Source organism: Salvelinus sp. IW2-2015, unplaced genomic scaffold, assembly GCF_002910315.2.
Source record: "Salvelinus sp. IW2-2015 unplaced genomic scaffold, ASM291031v2 Un_scaffold1133, whole genome shotgun sequence".
Classification (NCBI taxonomy): Eukaryota; Metazoa; Chordata; class Actinopteri; order Salmoniformes; family Salmonidae; genus Salvelinus; species Salvelinus sp. IW2-2015.
In genome coordinates, this window is record NW_019942746.1 from 163208 (window position 1) to 183889 (window position 20682).

Genomic DNA, 20682 nt, shown 5'->3' on the forward strand with positions numbered 1-20682 from the left:
ACTCACTGTACATTGACAGTGAAAAGTGAACCATCAACGATCCTAACCATTGTTTGGCAGTCCACACTACAGTATGTGTCAATCCTACTGAAATAGTTCACAAAGTCATCTGCCAAAATGTTATTTCCGTCATTGTTTATGCCTCAGGGTATTTGTTTAAAGTAACACAGTGTATGTTGATGCTGTGAACTTTCCACCTTGCTCCCTCGAGGATCTGGATATAGCTTTAATCACTTTTTATTTAGGGGAGGAAATCTAGACAAATCTCAGATCTCTGGTCTGTGATGACTGATATGAGCTTAGAGAGCTTTGCGAAGGCATCTCGCTGCCTTGATCTTACTTGGCCTTTTTAAACCTCTGCCGCCCGCCCACCCACCACCCGCTGCCACACCGGCTACCCCTCCTGGCAACAAAACATTCCCATGCTATTTATTGTCAGACATTTTTTAATGAACACACCATCCTATTTAAAGGTAAATTGTATTCTGACTTTACATTTTGGGTATCTAGCAGGGATGCCAAGAATCAAACACCTGCAGGCGGCTCTTGGTTTCTGTCTGCTTTTTTGTGAATTTGCATGACTGTCCACCACCCTCATTAGTTTTTCCTCATTAATTGCTTTAATTTCATGCAGCACCACCATGAGATGATAAGCACGAGGCTGATGAACATGCAAAGTCAAGGCGGCATCTCTTTATAGAACTATTAGTGCTGCACACTCAAGCCTTTATCATACAGTACATTATCTAAAATACTGTATGTCCCTCTTTTATATAGGGAATACAGTGCCTTTGGAAATTATACAGACCCCTTGACTATTTCCACATGTTGTTATGTTACAGCCTTAATCTACAATTGATTAAAAAGTAAAACAAAGTGAAAACAGGTATTTTGAAAAACAGAAATGCCTTATTTACATAAGTATTCAGACCTTCAGACCCAATTCCGTGTCTCAGACCCTATGAGACACGGAATTGAGCTCAGGTGCATCCTGTTTCCATTGATCATCCTTGATGTTTCTACAACTTGATTGGAGTCCACCTGTGGTAAATTAAATTGATTGGACATGATTTGGAAAGGCCCACACCTGTCTATATAAGGTCCCTCAGTTGACAGTGCATGTCAGAGCAAAATGTGGTCGAAGGAATTGTCCATAGAATTGTCCATAGAGCTCAGAGACAGGATTTGTGTCCAGGCACAGATCTGAGGAATGGTACCAAAAACATTCTGCAGCGTTGAAAGTCCCCAAGAACACTGTGGCCTCCAAACTGGCCAAACTGACCAATTGGGGAAGAACCCGATGGTCACTCTGAGATAGCTCTAGAGTTCCTCTGTGGAGATGGGAGAACCTTCCAGAAGGACAACCATCTCTGCAGAATTCCACGAATCAGGCCTTTATGGTAGAGCGGCCAGACGGAAGCCACTCCTCAGTAAAAGGCACGTGACAGCCTGCTTGGAGTTTGCCAAAAGGCACCTAAAGATTCTCAGACCATGAGGAACAAGATTCTCTGGTCTGACGAGACCAAGATTGAACTCTTTGGTCTGAATTCCAAGCGGCACGTCTGGAGGAAACCTGGCACCATCCCTACGGTGAAGCATGGTGGTGGCAGCATCATGCTGTGGGGATGTTTTTCAGAGGCAGGGACTAGTCAGGATCGAGGCAAAGATGAGGACAACAACCCTAAGCATACAGTCAAGACAAAGCAGGAGTGGCTTCGGGACAAGTCTCTGAATGTCCTTGAGTGGCCCAGCCAGAGCCTGGACTTGAACCCGATCGAACATCTCTGGAGAGACCTGAAAATAACTGTGCAGCAACGCTCCCCATCCAACCTGACAGAGCATGAGACGATCTGCATAGAAGAATAGGAGAAACTCCCCGAATACAGGTGTGCCAAGCTTGTAGCATCATACCCAAGAAGACTCAAGGCTGTAATCGCTGCCAAAGGTGCTTCAACAAAGTACTGAGTAAAGGGTCTGAATACTTATGTAAATGTGAGATTTCTGTTTTTTCTGTTTTAAAAATGTTCAAATATGTAAAAAAAAAAAAAAAAAGTGTTTTGCTTTGTCATTATGGGGTATTGTGTGTAGATTGATGGGGGGGAAACTATTTTAATACATTTTTTGAATAAGGCTGTAATGTAACAAAATGTGGAAAAAGTCAAGGGGTCTGAATATGTTCCGAAGGCATTATTTACAGTTAGGATTCAGTTCTTTGTAGTAACGTACGCTGAACTAAAATATAAAATTTCAAAGATCTTACGGAGTAAGGTATGCATATGTTGGTCATAGTCTGTCTCTTATACACATCTAGATGTGTATAAGAGACAAGGGCAACATCTCCTTCACAAAGAGTTGATCAGGCTGTTGGCCTGTGGAATGTTGTCCCACTCCTCTTCAATGGGTGTGCGAAGTTTCTGGATATTGGCAGGAACTGGAACACACTGTCGTACACGTTGATCCAGAGCATCCCAAACATGTTCAATGGGTGACATGTCTGGTGAGTATGCAGGCCATGGAAGAACTGGTCCTGGGCTGGTGTGGTTACATGTGGTTGTGAGTCCTGTTGGAAGTACTGCCAAATTCTCTAAAATGACGTTGGAGGCTGCTTATGGTAGAGAAATGTACATTAAATTATCTGGCAACAGGCTTGGTGGACATTCCCGCAGTCAGCATGCCAATTGCACGCTACTTCAAACCTTGAGACATCTGTGGCATTGTTGTGTGACAAAACTACACAGTTTAGAGTGGCCTTATATTGTCCCCTGTACAAGGTGCAACTGTGTAATGATCATGCTGTTTAATCAGCTTCTTGATATGCCACACCTGTCAGGTGGATGGATTATCTTGGCAAATGAGAAATGCTCACTAACAGGGATGTAAACAAATTTGTGCACAAAATTTGAGAGAAATACAAACATGGGACCAACACTTTACATGTTGCGTTTTATATTTTTGCTCAGTGTAATAGGTTGTCCATTTAGTAGTACCTTGAATTGTTGCATGTACAAACCCATTAAATGTTTGACCACATTTTATCAAATACATTCTACCTGTATGTAGCTACATTTAGTTGAATAGTATATTTTCACGATTAACAGATGCCAATGTGTATGTTTCAGTGTCCAGACAGAGGAAGGCTTTGAGATCCTGTTAGGACCAGAGGTCACCTATGGCCCTCCAGGCATAGATCTCTCCAGGCCTGTTGCTATGACAATAGCTCACTGTGCTGAGGTGGATGCTGACAACTGGAACGTCCAACTGAAGAGGAAAACACAGGACAACAAATGGGAGGTAAGAGAAGCGCCTTTAAAGGGCAGCTGAAATAAAATAAAAAAACATTATCTGGTTGAAAATGGCCAATGTTGCATCAATATTAGTCAAAAAAATGGATTCTCATGTGTAAAAATGTTCTACAACGTGTACATAGCATCATTTTGGTCAAAGTGTTTTCATTTTAAACATGCCCAGTCATGCCAACTAATATGGGATGGTAACACCTAGGGAAAATGGTAATGCACGGAAAAAAGCTGCGCTGTGGCCCTCTATCCAATCGTACCAGCAGCACTTCCAGACAGTGAGAAAGACCTGCCCATTGCAGCACCTCGGAATTGTTTACATAGGACAAGACGTTGCCAATGGTATGTTGAGAGAACATTTGGCCTCTAATCCCTTTATTGAGGGGCCACTTGCTGATGTGTTTGATAGTGATCTCTCCAGTCTGACATTGTTTTTGGGCTAAATGAGAATTGAGATGATGCTCACTTGCATCCCAACTGTCACTTGTCATTATTTGAACATTCTAAACCCACTCGTGAACATATTGTGTTTGCCGCGACCTGTTTTGTTACATGATCCACTATGGAACATTGCCAGACAGACGCACTCTGGTGATAGATAGTGAGAAAGGTGTAAAAACTATACGGCATCAAAGCACATCGCCAGTGACTTGATAAGAGGATTTATCTAAAGTGGCCTCCCTGCTCATTGACAGGCACAGCCTGCCTGAGAGGAATAACACTGAGAGCGCTGGAGAAAAAAAATTACAATTGCAGGATGTAATAGCAGAGAAGACAAACGGCTTGTGTCTGTCAGACAGGGTAACGACAGGGCAAAAGGCCTCGTTAGACATCGGCAGTATCGATCGGTGGATTCTGGACACGCTGAAATGGGTGTGGACGTGAGGCAATCGGGGAAGAGTCATGGAAATGGCCCCCCCACTGACCTGGACTCACCGTGTGTGTTCCAAATGGCACTCTATTCCCTTATAGTGCACTACTTTTGACTATGGGCCCTGGTCAAAAGTAGTGCACTGTAGTGTACAAAACATTAGGAACACCTTCCTAATATTGAGTTGCACCTCCTTATGCCCTCAGAACAGCCTCAATTGGTTGGGGCATGGACTCAACAAGATGTCGAAAAACTTACACAGGGATGTTGGCCCATGTTGACTCCAATGCTTCCCACAGTCAAGTTGGCTGGATGTCCTTTGGGTGATGGACCATTTTTTTTTTTTTTTTTTTTTTTTTTTGCCCTTTTTCTCCCCAATTTCGTGGTATCCAATTGCCCCATCGCTGCAACTTCTGTACGAACGCGGGATAGGCGAAGGTCGAGAGGCATGCGTCCTCTGAAACACGACCCCGCCAAGCCGCACTGCTTCTTGACACACTGCTTGCTTAACCCGAAAACCAACCGCACCAATGTGTCGGAGGAAACATTGTATAACTGGCAACCATGCACCTGGCCCGCACTGCTTCTTGACACACTGCTTGTTTAACCCGAAAGCCAACCGCACCAATGTGTCGGAGGTAACATTGGATAACTGGCAACCATGCGCCTGGCCCGCCACAGGAATCGCTAGAGCGCAATGGAACAAGGACATCCCGGCTGGCCTAACCCTGCCCTAACCCGGACGACGCTGGGCCAATTGTGCACCTTCTAATGGGTCTCCAGGTCGCTGCCGGCTGCGACACAGCCCGGGATCGAACCCGGATCTGTAGTGATTCCTCTAGCACTGTGATGCAGTGCCTTAGACCCCTGTGCCACTCGGGAGGCCCAGCTGGTGAACTTGATACACACAGGAAACTGTTGAGCGTGGAAAACTCACTCAAACCAGTGCACCTGGCACCTACTACCATACCCCGTTCAAAGGCACTTAAATCGTTTGTCTTGCCCATTCACCTTCCGAATGGTACACATACACAATCCATGTCTCAATTGTCTCAAGGCTTAAATTCTTCTTTAACCTGTCTCCTCCCATTCATCTACACTGATTGAAGTGGATTCAACAGGTGACATCAATAAGGGCACATAGCTTTCACCTGAATTCACCTGGTCAGGCTGTCATGGAAAGAGCAAATGTTCTTAAAATGTTATACACTCAGTGTATAGGGAATAGAGTGCCATTTGGGATGACAGACTGCCGGCCCTGCCTCCTAGACACCTCCCTCTGCTCAGGAATGTTTCACTGAACAGACACGTGAATCAGGCTGCCTGCCACTCACTGGCTTATTCAGTAATTGTTAGACAATGGTTTGTTACCTTCTGTTTTTCTCAGCACTGTCGTTGAGATACTAGGTCCCCCCCTCCACAGTATTTGTTTTTTCCCATGTGAAGTTGCTAGTAGTAGTTGATATATATTTCAGCATTCTTGTTGTTTTTCACAGTATGCACTGTTCACCTTAGGAATGTCTAATACTTCCACGGTGTTGTCTTTTTGAGAAAGACATTTCTACAGTGTTAACCCATATTGTCATTGTTAATCCACAACCCAGAGGCTCTGCAGGAACTACCAGCGCCAGCTCTTTGCATTATTTGTTAATAAGAATGTTTTAGTTTTTTTACAAAACAAGTGTAAGATAAAATATGAAGAGCAAGTCCAGGCAGGCATTAATAGAAGTGTACATCTGACAGTGCTTTGGCAGACTGAACAGAGGGGTCAGAATAATGACTAGTGCAGTTCTGCCCCAGGCTGTTATGTGGTGTCAGTGCTAAGAACAGTGCTTGTTATTTAGAAGACCAACAGTCACTAGATTATCCTCAGTCGGCCCCTACACCCAGTCTGTCCTAAATAATGTTGTTACAACCAATGGAAGTGGGCTGTGTGTAAGGTGTAGCAGTCTTTGCATGTATCACTGGCTTGCTTACCCTGGGCAAGGATACAATGAGACAGCGGCAGGGATCTTTGTCTCAATTAAGGGCTGCCTCCTGACCCCGTCAGTTCATAAATACTTCATGTTTCTCCCTGGCCCTTCTCTAACGGTGTCCCAAATAGCACCCTATTCCCTACATAGTGCACTACTTTTGACCCGACTATGTGGGGGAATAGGGTGCCATTTGGAATATAGCCTATAATCTTTCTCGGATATGCAACATGCATTGCTGCAGATTTCAGACCCTGCAGACAATCTGGAGATTATTCTAGCTAAGATTTGTACTGCTTTGACGTGTTCTTCAAGTGATACACTGTTTTCTCAGACAACACTGAATGAATCTTTTGTGCTTGGCTCGATGTTTGCTTGACCTTGCAAGGGCTTTTTAGAGGTGGCACAGTTATGCTGTTTTTCACTGCTAGATCAACTGGTCAAGTTAATAGTATTTTCTGCCTTAATATACTCTCCCTATTATACTCAAGATGCTACTACAAAGGGAAAAGAGAGAGCCCTGAAGTAGATGCTAAAATGTATATAAGACTTATGTCGCTTTTTACTCTTAGTATTCAAAAGCAAGGTGACCCCTCAGAGGTTTAGAAATAATGAGTCCTTTCATAAAAATCAAGCCAAAGGACATGAAAAGTTTTCATGACCATCATAACTCAAAAAGGCATACAGTAATAGCATTAAATACCGGTTAAAGCCGTGTATGACATTTAATGATATGGTGTATGTGATGTGAGTCATGATTTGAACTCCAGTCAGTCATCTGGGTGGTGGGGTAGCATAGCTCTCTGGTCACATCCCAAATGACACCCTGTACCCTGCATAGTGCACTACTTTTGACCAGGGGCTCTGCTCAAAAGTAGTGCACTATAAAGCTAATAGGATGCTATTTAGGACGCGGCTAGCCCTCTGTCTGCTCTGCTCTGCTAATGACCCTGAGGATGAGCCAGGCGTCTAATTTACGTAGCTCAGCCTTGCGTCTCATTACCCCTCTCTGCAACCAGAGGTTCAACACAACACAGACTAACAACATACAGCAAAATTGGTAGATACTAGCTAACATTCGTTGGTCCTTCTTTGTTTCTCATTTGTGTAAATTACATAGCTTGTTATGTTTCCAATTTTCTGCCAGATTGGCATTCTTTTTTTGTTCTTCTTATAGAAGAGGGGTGGATACTGTAGTCTGGGGTATAATTAAGCAATAAGGCCAGAGGAGGTGTGGTATATGGCCAATATACCATGGCTAAGGGGTGTTCTTAGGCATGGCGCAATATGGTCTGAATACCACAGCTGTATTCAGGGCCCGAACCACCCAGTTTATAATTGATGTTTTAAACTGGGTGGTTCTAGCCCTGAATGCTGATTGGCTGACAGCCGTGGTATATCAGACCGTATACCACGGGTATGACAAAAAATGTATTTTTACTGCTCTAATAACGTTGATAACCAGTTTATAATAGCAATAAGGCACCTCGGGGGTTTGTAGCATATGGCCAATATACCACGACTAAGGGCTGTGTCCAGGCACTCCGCGATGCGTCACGCGTAAGAACAGCCCTTAGCTGTGGTATATTGGCCATATACCACACACCCTCGTGCCTTATTGCTTAATTATAGGCTGCCCAGTAGAAAAATATTGAATCTATTAATTGGCATTTAAAATAAGTGTTTCTCACCTAGGACTACTGCTGTCATGTTCATAAATAAAGCATGTGTGTATTGTTCGTATTGACTGATTGGTGTTCTGAGATATGTTACCATCTCCTAGCTGACGATCACATACTTCAGAGACTACTTATAAGTAGATATTGTTCCCGTTTGAAAACAGCTTTATGCACATTATATTAATTTCCGTTATGTAACTTAGAACCAAACATTGAAATGGTCTCATGATGACACAACACGATAAAAGATGCAGAACAAATACACATACACTACACACACAGCCCACAGAGCATAATTCTAGTATTTATTATCAGTATAATCAAATGTAATGATGCTAAATTAAATTGTCTTATCATCCTCTTTTGCTAAGCGACCTGTGTTGTGTTCTATGTTCTGTGTTTCCAGGAAGTGATGTCAGTGGAGGATGAGTCAACATCTTGTTACTGCCTGATGGACTCCAGTAGCTGCCACCTGCTGCTGGACCAGCCGGGCTCATATGCCCTTGTTGGTGAACCACTCACCCAGGCAGCTGTGAAGAGGCTGAAGCTAGCAGTGTTTGGCAGCATGGGGCCCACCCCCATGGACTACAGCCTCCGAGTCTACTGTGTGGACGACACGCCACACGCCTTTCAGGTGCTATCATTGTTTCTAGTGTTTGTGGGGGGTTGGTTATTTTCATTGATTGCCGTTGGCTTTCCTGTGCAATCATATGAAGCGCAGTATTGATTACAGTGATTTTGCTCAGGCAGTAGAGGATAGAGGACCACAAACATTGATATTTACGCATTAGCCTTCAGATCATTCGGTCATATTGTACTGTATGTGACTCTGAGTAAATTCAAATTCAATAAAGCATGTAAATGTGTGTATCGATATCTTCTCATCTAGCATCAGGGAATTAAACTTCCTCACTTCCCCTGAGACATAGAACAGAACAGGCCTCAGGAGTGACTCAGCTTGTGTTCCTGTGATTTAGCAGAAGTCACTGGCAGCTGGGTTTAAAATGCTTTTTGGATTTGGTTTATGAATCCATCCCCTGCGCAGCCTGCCGAGCAGATGCCAGCCCTCTCTGTCCCCTGGGTCTCTGTCGACTACAATCACACTCACTCTCCTTCATGTTGTTCAAACTCTGGCTATAGACGGACGCAGTAAATCACTGGTCATATCCTTGACCTAGATTAATAGGATGCTCCTGATAATAATATTAAGGATCTCATTTCAGTGAGAGATTTCCTTCTGAATGTAGCTGTTACTCTGGCTTCAGCGGCCATACAATGTTAGGATTGGGCTGGCAAACAACCATCTAGTCTGCATAGGGAATACAGAATCTGTAGATTACACAGTTACAGATTACATAATACAATTTGTCCAAGCAATGATGATCTTAAAGACGGGGGATGGGGAAATGTTGCTGCATTGAATGGGGTGTCGTTTCTCAAGGTCACAGACAATGGCCATGATTTGCCCTTAAAGTGATTGGATGGATATTGAGTATGATTTTTTTTAATAGGAAGCTCTGTGATCTACTGGACAACCATAGAGTTGAGTTCAATGATGTCCAGGATGTAACTGTGTTTAAAGACAAAGGTAGATGGAGGGTACTTCATCCAGCAGGTTCCCTGTTGTCATTGTATTTGTATTATTTGAGAAATTTTCAAGCATGTTTTATGATCACATTGCCAATGTTGGATTGTTTTTAACACCTACCGTGAAGAAGCAATACGCACGCACACAGACATTGTTTTGTGATTGAAATGTCTGAAAAACAGCCACAGAAACTGAGAGCAATGATGCCAGATGAATAACTTCAGCCTCAAATCAAAGAGCCCTTTCATCACTCCAAATTCAATTTGGTGGACGGCTGTTAGCCGATACATGCTCATCCAATGGATTAAATTGAAACTTCAAACTTGTATGGCTCCACATTTGATATAGCTGCTAATGAGAATTGTATTTTTTTATATTCTTTAATGTAATTTAAGGACACTCTTGACTTGAGGATAATGCTCAGGTTTTGACAATGTTTGCGATAGTCGATTTGTGGATCCACCAGAGCAAGAATCAATCACTAAACAGTTGGTTGGCAGTGAACTGGGATGTAAACTGTGGTGATAACTGTCCTATTGATCTGTCTCTCTCTCTGTCTGTCTCTTTATCCATCTGTCCCCAGGGAGTGGTGGCCACAGAGACCTGTAGAGGAGGACAGCTCCTGGAGGAACCCAAGATTCTGCCTTTCAGAGGGAACACCTTCAGCCTCCAGGTCTCCATCCAGGATGTCCCACAGTTTCTATGGAACATTAAACCCTTTACCACGTGTCAGGTAACTGAGACTGTAACTACATACAGATTGAGCACTGAATGATTTCAGATACATTACTGGAAATCTGAGCATGGAAAGATACATGTGTTATTTGTTGCCATATTGTTGACATTTTGGATACAACAAGACTTACTGGAGGTTGTTTACCTTTATTGGTACATGTGTGTGAACACTGGACAGAAATGTAGGTCAGTACTTCCTCTGTAAATATGTTTTCTAATATTGCCTTCAGACAAACAAAGAGGTATAATCGTTTCGCACTCAAAAATGTTGCATAAAGCTTAATTATTCAATGTAATTAGTCAATGTTAATTATTCAAAGCTTAATTATTCAATGCTGCTCATCTGTAGTTCTTTACTAAGGCTGTTTTGAATTCAAGAAAATTGTACCTACACACTGAAGAAGGCTGTAAAGGTGAAACGTCTGTGTACGCTATCCCTGATGCAGTACATTTGTTTTACATTGAATAAGGAAGTAAGCTTTATGCAAAAGAAATTTGAGCACGAACCCATTACACCTCTTCTTTTGTCTGAATTTGTGGATTTACGCACCGGCCAAGCTTCTGGGAGAGCGCAAAGGTTCTCTTTTGATTAGCTAATATTGCCTTCTAACTACCGCTCACTTTAAAATGGTTGTGCTTGTTTTTCCAATAGGCTTTATAATTGCCCCCAAAACAAGTGGGGCGAGGAGTGGGGCGAGGAAGTAGGATGGCGTGCCTCAGACAGACCGTCAGACAGACACTTCCTCTTGGCTTATTTATGAGGATATTTGGAGGGAGACTACCTCTGTGAACCTCCCCCTTTCATAGAGCAGGTGGAGAGTAATGGCTCTCGCCTGCACCATACAGTACATCAAGACAGCTTTTAATGCTAAAAATGACCTGGCCTCTCCACGTACATCATTCCCCTAGCGCACCATTAACTGCTGCATCCATCCCGCATCGTGGAGGATCTGATGATCAAAGCCAAGGGGTTAAGTCCTCTTTAGGCAAAAAGGCTGTTTACATTTTCTTTACTGTACAGTTAGCCATGGTCCCTATCACCATAGGTGAGTCCCATATAGCACACTATTCTCTATATAGTGCATTACTTTTGACCAGAGCTCTATGGGAAGTGCACTATATCAGGGATAGGGTGCCATTTGGGATGCATATCCTTACTGTGAATAGTTTACAGGTCACTTTATTATGCAGAGATGGAAGAAGGGAGCATGCGCGAGGTCAAGGACGTTTCCCTGCCGATGTGCTCACGGCAGAAATTAATTATGTATCAAAGGCAATCATTTTCCCGTTCGTCGTTCCCTCGCTCCCGGATATCGCGTGTAATACTTAGCTCGCGATCGGRCTTCCATTATCAGAATTAAGTGGGATTTGCCCCTCCCCCTACAGTACAAATGCATATTTCCATACACAATGCTATCGTTGCATAATGCTGCGCGACTTCAAACCCCTCAAACATCCTCTTACCACACTACTTTGTCTGCGTATGCATATGAGACCTTCCCATGTGACAGATAGAATAGGAGCTGAGTCATCTTCTGGAGAGGAATAATACTGTAGAAACCCAGATATCTCATCCTGTTTTGCCTCTGTCTTCCTCCTCTCTCACTCCGTCTCTCTCGCCATGCAGGAATTTTCCTTTTCCCAAGTGTGGTGCAGCAACCAGCAGCCCCTGCACTGTGCCTTCTCCCTGGAGAGATACAGCCCCACCACCACCCAGTTCTCCTGCAAGATTAGCGTGAAGCAGGTCAAAGGTCACGAGCAGATTCTGCAGGTCTATACATCCGTGGCAAAGGTGAGCCTGGCTCTCCGTGTGTGGAGGACATTTTTCTCCCACAATCCATACATACAATCTTTATTTAACCTCAGTGAAGTCAGTGTCCTCTGCTGGCTGAACAGCCTGTCCTCAGGGTCTGCAGTGGTTGTCTTTCAAATGGCACTATTCCCTATAGTGCTCTGGTCAAATCTAGTGCACTATATAGGGAATAGGGTGCCATTTGGGATGCATACTGTGTTTCTTTATAAAACAGAGGGCAGATAGAATATATTAATGTGAGCTGACTATTCTTGGTCCTGTGTATCCCAACAGCCCTTTTGTTAAATACAAATGTAATTTAATTATATTTGACAACTGTGACATTGTGTTTTGCCTCTCCCCTTTGTCTGTTTTGCCTTTGTAGAGCAAGAAGGAGTCAGTCCTGTTTTTTATGCAGACAGACTGCACCGTCACCTCACAGACGGGACCCAAGGCCTTCAAAATCCCCCTTTCCATCCACCAGAGGATCTGTGCCACCTTCGACACTGCCAACACTAARGGAAAGGACTGGCAGCTCTTAGCCCAGAAACTCCATCTAGATAGGTGTGTGTCCAAGGCTGTGATCCCAAATAGCACCGTATTCCCTATGTAGTGCACTACTTTTCACCAGGGCCCCATGGCACTAAATAGGGAATAATAGTGTGCCATTTGAGATGCAGACCAGCTGTCCGTCATGTCTCACGGGGTGTTTCAATGATTGCTTGAACAAACAGCAGAAGGTATTTGAGAGACTTTAGTGGTTCCAAATGAGCCTGATCAGCTGTCCTCATTTTATATCTTATCATGTTAAGCTCATTTTAATTGAGTCTGATGGCACATCAATGACTGCATTCACAGAGGGTGATATGCTTTTGGCAGGGAGGGGTAAACCATTGTTTTGTAGTGAAAGTGTGCCCTCCACTGGATCTAATGGATATCTGTAATAGACACATTGCAAGCTGTTAGCGCAAAGCACCCATAAGCCTACAGAGTACATTTGTCATATGCCTACATATTCAGCTCTCACTCGAAATTCACTTCTTCCACACAAATGTTACCTTACAGTTGACTTACTTAGATATTTCAAGATATCCCTGATCATGTCCAGTATGTCTAGTCTTAGAGAAACATTTTCCAGCACAATGTCAGTCATTGATGCTGAGATTAGGAACCAGCACTGTGATGAAACACAGAATTCTATCTCATAGAAGACAAAGATCTATAAACAACTGTTTTTTATAAACAAAAGTGTTGTTCACTTTGCTAAGTGCGCTGTTACCACTTTGTCCACTAATGCGTTTCTCTCCTTCCCCCAGGAACCTGTTGTATTTTGCTAAGCAACAGAGCCCCTCTGCCGTCATACTGAGCCTGTGGGAGGCACGACACCAAGACACTGGTGACCTTGACTCTCTGGCAAGCGCTCTGGAGGAAATTGGCAAGATCCAGTCCAAAAGCACTGTAGCAAAGAGCCATGAGGAACCTGAATCAGACTCGGTACATCATTTTGGAACAGGAAGCCCAGACAACCCAGTGTGTGGAATGGGTGAACTCACCAATCATGAGACGGCTAACTCAGTCCCTGAGTATACTAGCTGACTTGTCTCCTCCTACATAGATCCCAACAAGCCCAGTGTAATGCATATCCATATATGCACATAACGACTGACAGCTAACTCGGTCGTGGATTAAAAGGTCCATAGGATGTCAGTGTGCGAATGGAGTTTGTTGTTCACAGAGCAAAAAACATGACAGGCAAAAATGACCACTGAGAAAGAAAAAAAAATCTGTCATTGCTGTGTGTACTGTAACTTTATCCATCCCTTTCTGATGATGTACTGTACATCTGTTTTGCCTTTCGCCGTTCTATTCCCTCCCTTCTTTTCCTCCTAGTTAATGCTATTCTTAAGTCAGGCTGACCATTTGAGTTTGTTTTCTTATTCTGTTGTTCAGGATATAGAGGACCCTCTACACTGTTAGGACCCACTAATGCTCTTCAAAAAGTGGAAATGCTCGTCACCGTCCCCAGGGTTTGATACTGCCCTCATGTGCATCTGCATTTACAGTGAGTGCATCCCAAATGGCACCCTATGCCCCATCTAGTGCATTACTTTTGAATAGAGCCGTATAGAACCTAGTGAAAAGTAGTGCACTAAATGGGGAATAGGGTGTTCCATTTGGGAAGTATCCCATATCACACCTATACCGTATTCGTTTCTATTTGAATACTTGGTCATCAATTCCAAATAATGTCTCAAATAGGAGAAACCACTCTGAAACAGGTATAAACAGTACAGAGTTTAATAACATGCATTTTACTGTAATGTTCAGATTTTTTTTCTGTATCAGCGTAACATTGTAAAAGAGATCCTGGCGGTACAGTGGTGGGTTGTGTGAGGACAATGTACTGTTAACATGATTCAGGCTGGATCCTTTATCTTTAAAGGAAAACCCCTGACAATGATGGAAATGTCTGTCAGGCTACAGTACTGCAGTGTGTGTTTGTGTGCATGCATGCGTGTGACAGTTGTGGTTTGGCCACCCTGGGAGAAAGAGAAAGCTGGAGGAGCTGTATGATGTCATTTCCTGGCACTATGCCATGTGTATCTCTGCATCTTATCACCCACTTTCAACCATTATTAACACCTGTCACAGAGCTGCTGATCTACCCAACACACAAGGCCCCCAACAGAGGCACAGCACTTCACAACTACACAGGACATGAATGTGGATTAGGGTTTGGGTCAATTCCAATTTAATTTGAAAAAGACAAATAAATTCTTGAATTCACTCATGAAGTGGAGAATTTACATTGAATTAAATTTGAATTTAAAAAGTCTTAAAGTTACAGAATTGAATTTAAATTAGACTGATTTGGAATTGTAAAAACATTTAATCTTTGGAATTGAATTGGGATTCAATATTTTTACATTTCCCAGTTAATGGAATTCATGCACATAGTATAAAAATGGACTGTAGGATTTGTTTTTAATTTTTTCAATCTGTAGTACTATATTGCCAGTATAGCTAGGCTGTCGGAACATTGATGATCAGCATGAAGGAATTTAATTTGAATTTGTGGAAATGTTGTGGATAGTATTGAATTATGAATTGAATTATTGGAATTTACCTAACATTGGAATTCAGAGAAAATGTCTCAATTCAAAGACTGACATGGAATTTGAATTAAATTAAATGGAATTGACAGAAAAAGATAATTGAATGACAATTTAATTTGTAGAATTGACCCCAACCCTGATGTGGATAGAATGTGTAGTAGTATGGGAAGCCTTTCTGGTACAATAAGCAGGCCTGTTTAACATATTGTTGTACTGTATAAGTAAGGAGGGCCCATAGGGCTCTATAGTAAATATGGTGCCATTTGGGGCGCATCTTAAATGCCATAGGAATGCAGTGGCATTACTGGTTTGAACAATAGGCACTGTATTGAACACGTTTAAAATAGATGTCCAGCTAAAAAATGGAACAGGATGGTGTTTCTGTACTTTATTGTATTCCATGTACCCTATAATTCACAGGATGGATTTGTTTATTCCATGTAAATCAAAGGATGGTATTGTTTATTCCATGTAATCTTATGATGCATATTTCTGTTTTTATGTGTTCAATATGATTTAGCATCAACAGGCTTGGATCATGCCTGTTTGTAGTTACTCATGCTTTCATTTGTATTACAATGAGCATAATCACAAGGATTTTAAATGATCTAAATACTTTTAGAAAATTGCGCTCAGAGGTGTCTCACTGCAGTTATATTTTACAAAACGCTCAACTTGTTCATTGTACACCTGTTGCAGTCTCCTCTGAACTACCTAAAATGCTGTTAGCTCATAGTTTGTTATATGCAATTTCATATACAAGAGGATGCATCCAAAATGGAACCCTATTCCCTTTATAGTGCACTACTACAGAGCTCTGGTCAAAAGTAGTGCACTATAGAAGGAAAACGGTGGCTGAAGTGTTGAGCTGTGTCTACTGTGCCCTTATTGATGCATGTTGCTCTCAACAGCAACGATCAGACGAGCTGAATTTTACACACTACCCACTGAGCACAGACATCAATTCATTGTCTATTCCACTTTGGTTCAATGTAATTTCATTGAAATGACGTGGAAACAACGCTTATTCAACCAGTGTGTGCCCAGTGGGTACATGAAACCTACATTGCTTTTTGGTTTCTACATTCGCTATGCTCTCCTAATCAATTGAGCGTTAATCGTTATACAATCCAGCTGGATATAGAATAGATTAGTGAGTGGGTGAGCTTTACGTTTTGAAAATTATAGTTTTTCTTAATTGTTAGCAATTTAATTTCAATTCCCTGTACTAATGTGAGCAAGAGTGGTGAAAAAAACAGAAACAGGTGTGCTGTTGTAGTGCTAAACAGTGGCTAATGTTGCATTAAGAGCATTTGTCTGGAATACAATACATCATAACAACCAAACATAGCATTTAACTATTTTATTTAATGTTGCCTATTGCATACATGCCTAGTCATATCTAAGGTATTAAATGTTGAAGTTAAGTTTTTAAATTTTATTAAGTGGGCCACTGGGTTTTGAACCATACATACATACTCTGTATTATTATTGCTTTGTGTTGTGTCACAGGCTGAAGACTATTGTTGTCACAGGCTGAAGACTATTGTTGTCACAGGCTGAAGACTATTGTTGTCACAGGCTGAAGGGTATTTGTTGTCACAGGCTGAAGGGTATTTGTTGTCACAGGCTGAAGGGTATTTGTTGTCACAGGCTGACAACGATTGTGGTGTCACAGGCTGACGACAATTGTGGTGTCACAGGCTGACGACAATTGTGGTGTCACAGGCTGACGACGATTGTGGTGTCACAGGCTGACGACGATTGTGGTGTCACAGGCTGACGACGATTGTGGTGTCACAGGCTGACGACGACGATTGGTGTGTCACAGGCTGAAGAGTTTACTGTTGGACCCCTGATTTAATGTCCCCTGAGTTGGTAACTATTCCCATTATAGCCCACTGGGCCAAAACTGGTTGAATCCAAAAAATAATCCATGTCATGTCAATCAAAAAATTCAAAGTGAATCAACTTGGAAGTCTGAATGGATTTGAAAAAAGTAATCAATGTAAGGGAATTTAGTATTTTTCACCTAACTTTTAACTTAAAACTTCTAATTGGTCCCAATCCCGGATCCGGGAGCACCCCCCACAGTAAAAAAGCTGACTAGCATAGCCTAGCATAGCGTCACAAGTAAATACTAGCATCTAAATATCATTAAATCACAAGTCCAAGACACCAGATGAAAGATACACATCTTGTGAATCCAGCCATCATTTCTGATTTTAAAAATGTTTTACAGGGAAGACACAATATGTAAATCTATTAGCTAACCACGATAGCAAAAGACACAACTTTTTTTTTCCCACCATTTTTTTCCTGCATAGGTAGCTATCACAATTTCGACCAAATAAAGATATATATAGCCACTAACCAAGAAACAACTTCATCAGATGACAGTCTGATAACATATTTATTGTATAGCATATGTTTTTTTAGAAAAATGTGCATATTTCAGGTATAAATCACAGTTCTACATTGCAGCTGCAATCTGAAATAGTGCCGAAGCAGCCAGAATAATTACAGAGACCAACGTCAAATACCGAAATACTCATCATAAAACATTTCAGAAAAATACACAGCGTACAGCAAATGAAAGACCAACATCTTGTGAATCCAGMCAATATTTCAGATYTTTTAAGTGTTTTACAGCGAAAACACAATTTAGCATTATATTAGCTTACCACAATAGCCGGAAGCACAAGCCGTTTACCAGTAGCAAAGGTTAGCGATCGTAACAATCCAGCAAAAGATATATAATTTTTGACTAACCTTGATACACTTCATCAGATGACAGTCCTGTAACATCATATTACACAATGCATATAGGTTTTGTTCGAAAATGTGCATATTTAGCAGCACAAATCGTGGTTATACAATGTGATTAGTAGCAACATTTCAGGCAATCTGGCCGGCGCCATCTTGGAGAGGCACCTAATCTAATCGATAACTAATCGTAAACTTGACTAAAAAATACAGGTTGGACAGCAAATGAAAGACACATTAGTTCTTAATGCAACTGCTGTGTTAGATTTTTAAAATTAACGTTACTCGACATTCAGCGTGCGTTACAGCGAGACCATGCCTAAATCAATGGCGGACTAATAATTTTACATCTTTCCACAGATATACAAATTAACATCATAAATAGCTCTTACTTTTGGATGATCTTCCATCAGAATCTTGGGCAAGTGGTCCTTTGTCCAGAACAATCGTCTTTTGGTTGAAAGATGTCCTCTACTCCTGTAGAAATTAGCTGCTAACGCCGATGTACCGGAGAGGTGCCCAACTCGTGATAACGCCTGACAAAGAAACTCCAGAAAATCGCAATAAACTGCTATAAACTGCTATAAGTCGGTTTAAATTAACTACCTTATGAAGTCTTTAAGACAAAAAACAAATTAAATCAGAGCCGGAGATATAGAACTGCTAAACCGAAAGCTTTTGAAGACGCCATGCCGGTTTCCCTCCTGCGTCAGCCGCCTCGTCGAAAAGGTCGGTACTTCCGTTCCAAGAGGTTTTATACTCCCCCAGATGGTGCTATCCGCTCCATTCAAAGTCTCACCGCTTACTGACATCTAGGGGAAGGCGTACGCAGTGCATGTAGCCCCATAGCTTATAAGGGAATTTATAAACCGACCCTGGAACAGAGACCTCAATTTCAGAAATCTCACTTCTTGACAGGAAGTGAGCTGCAGAATGAGTTCTGTTTCACTCAGAGAAATAATTCAAACGGTTTTAGAAACTAGAGAGTGTTTTCTATCCAATAGTAATAATAATATGCATATTGTACGAGCAAGAATTGAGTACGAGGCAGTTTAATCTGGGAACGAAAAATCTTCAAAGTGTAAACAGCACCCCCTATTGATTAAATCCAATGACATGGTGAATTTGTTTTTTTCCGTTGAATTCAGGTTAACTCAACCAAATGTAAATTAAAACTAGACTTTGAATGAATGTCTGTGCCCAGTGGGAGTGTACTATGTTTGACCAAGGTCTATAGGCCTCTGGTCAAAACTAGTGCACTATAAAGGGAATAGGGTATCATTTGGGACGCATGCTATAGCTCCACACTGACTTCATCAGGATGGATGTTGCTATGCTCCATTTCACATCACGCATGGCCTTTGGCTTCATATCACTATTCTTGTGCCTTGTTTAACTACTGTAAATGGTGAATGTTGTAAAGTACAGATGGGGCTGAAAAAAAATAAACAAAGCAAAACCATACATTTAAAAAAGTATTAGTTGAAAAAGTATTTAAGATTATATAATTCAATAGGCTGCAGAGCTTTTCTAGTGCTAAACATACTGCATATGTTTGGTATTGCCAGGGTAGCTTTGTGGTATATTGTATCTATATAATTATGGACATTTTGGATGTTTTCTGTACAGTAGAATTTGCAAATGTATATGCAGCCTTTTGGAAATAAATGTACAGCTAAAGTCTCAACTTGAGTATGAGTGAGTTACTGTGCACATTTGACAAAATATATACTTCATACACTGTTATATGATCTACTAGGTCTACTTCACTGTTATGCTGGTCGACTATATATTTCTGAGCTCAATGGTTTCTCATGCTTTTGATTTCTCCTCACTTGTACAATATGGCTTAGATGTCTTCTTCCACTAGCCACTTCATGAATCTACAGTAGCTTGGCCCCAGTTATCCTCTGGATGTACTAAACCTAAAGAATACAGTGGCTGCTCATAGTCTTTAAATATCTTAAAGCCAGCACAGAAAAAGTGCCCTGGCCACCCACTCCCTGCATGCCATGCAATCCTGGGCACACAGGAAGTTAGTGTGCCAAACAGGAGAGTTCACTGCAGAGAACAGTTCTAATGAGAATCATGGGAATAGTTTCTAAGTCTTGCCCTGCGGAAGGTGAGGTCTCAAACTGAATGTCCCAAAGTTCAAGGCCATTTCAACATACACTTTAGGTATGTTCATCTTCTATTGTACATAATGTGTCATTTCTGGAGTCAAGTGTTTGCTTGCTACAGAGGCAGACTAGGCCCAGCACAATCCAAACCAAGGAAACCAAGCAGTCACCTTCAATACAAAGTTCACACTTATCTTCAAATGGGCAGCTCAGGGACCCTTGCCACTCCCTTGAGTCTGTATCCTTATCAAGAAGCACAGAATGCTATAGCAAACAAAGCAGAGTGTCATGAGCGGTCCACACGTCTTTTGATTCTTAGATCAACAGTGCATTCGGAAAGTATTCAGACACCTTGACTTTTTCCACATTTCAAAAAATGTTAACACACGCCTCCGGAGTGGCGCAGCGGTCTAGGACATGGCATCATGGTGCTTGAGGTGTCACTACATACCCGGGTTTGATCCAAGGCTGTGTCACAGCTGGCCGTGACCTTGAAGCGGAAAACAATTGGCCCAGCGTTGTCCGGGTTAGAGGGGGGTTTGGCCGGCTGGGATTTCCTTGTCCCATCGCGCTCTAGCTACTCATTGTGATGGGCCGGGCGCCTGCGAGCTGACTTCGGTCGCCAGCTGAACAGTGTTTCCTCTGACACATTGGTGCAACTGTCTTCTGGGTTAAGTGAGCAGTGTGTCAAGAAGCAGTGCAGTTCGGCAGGAAGCATGGCTCTTGATCTTCGCCTTTCCCGAGTC

The 20682-nt window shown here is 42.1% G+C and overlaps 1 protein-coding gene across 2 annotated transcripts in view; it reads left to right on the plus strand.

Moving 5' to 3' along the window:
- Positions 1 to 19503, plus strand: part of LOC112069854 (netrin receptor UNC5D-like) — an 88081-nt gene extending 68578 nt beyond the window's left edge. For both annotated transcript variants that reach the window (XM_024137235.2, XM_070438740.1), the window contains 6 exons: positions 3120 to 3291; positions 8226 to 8453; positions 9991 to 10140; positions 11770 to 11934; positions 12320 to 12498; positions 13251 to 19503. In XM_024137235.2, the coding sequence (XP_023993003.2) occupies positions 3120 to 3291; positions 8226 to 8453; positions 9991 to 10140; positions 11770 to 11934; positions 12320 to 12498; positions 13251 to 13530 (1174 nt within the window). In that variant the 3' untranslated portion in view covers positions 13531 to 19503. The remainder of the gene's footprint in view (positions 1 to 3119; positions 3292 to 8225; positions 8454 to 9990; positions 10141 to 11769; positions 11935 to 12319; positions 12499 to 13250) is intronic.
- The last annotated feature ends 1179 nt before the right edge of the window (positions 19504 to 20682 follow it).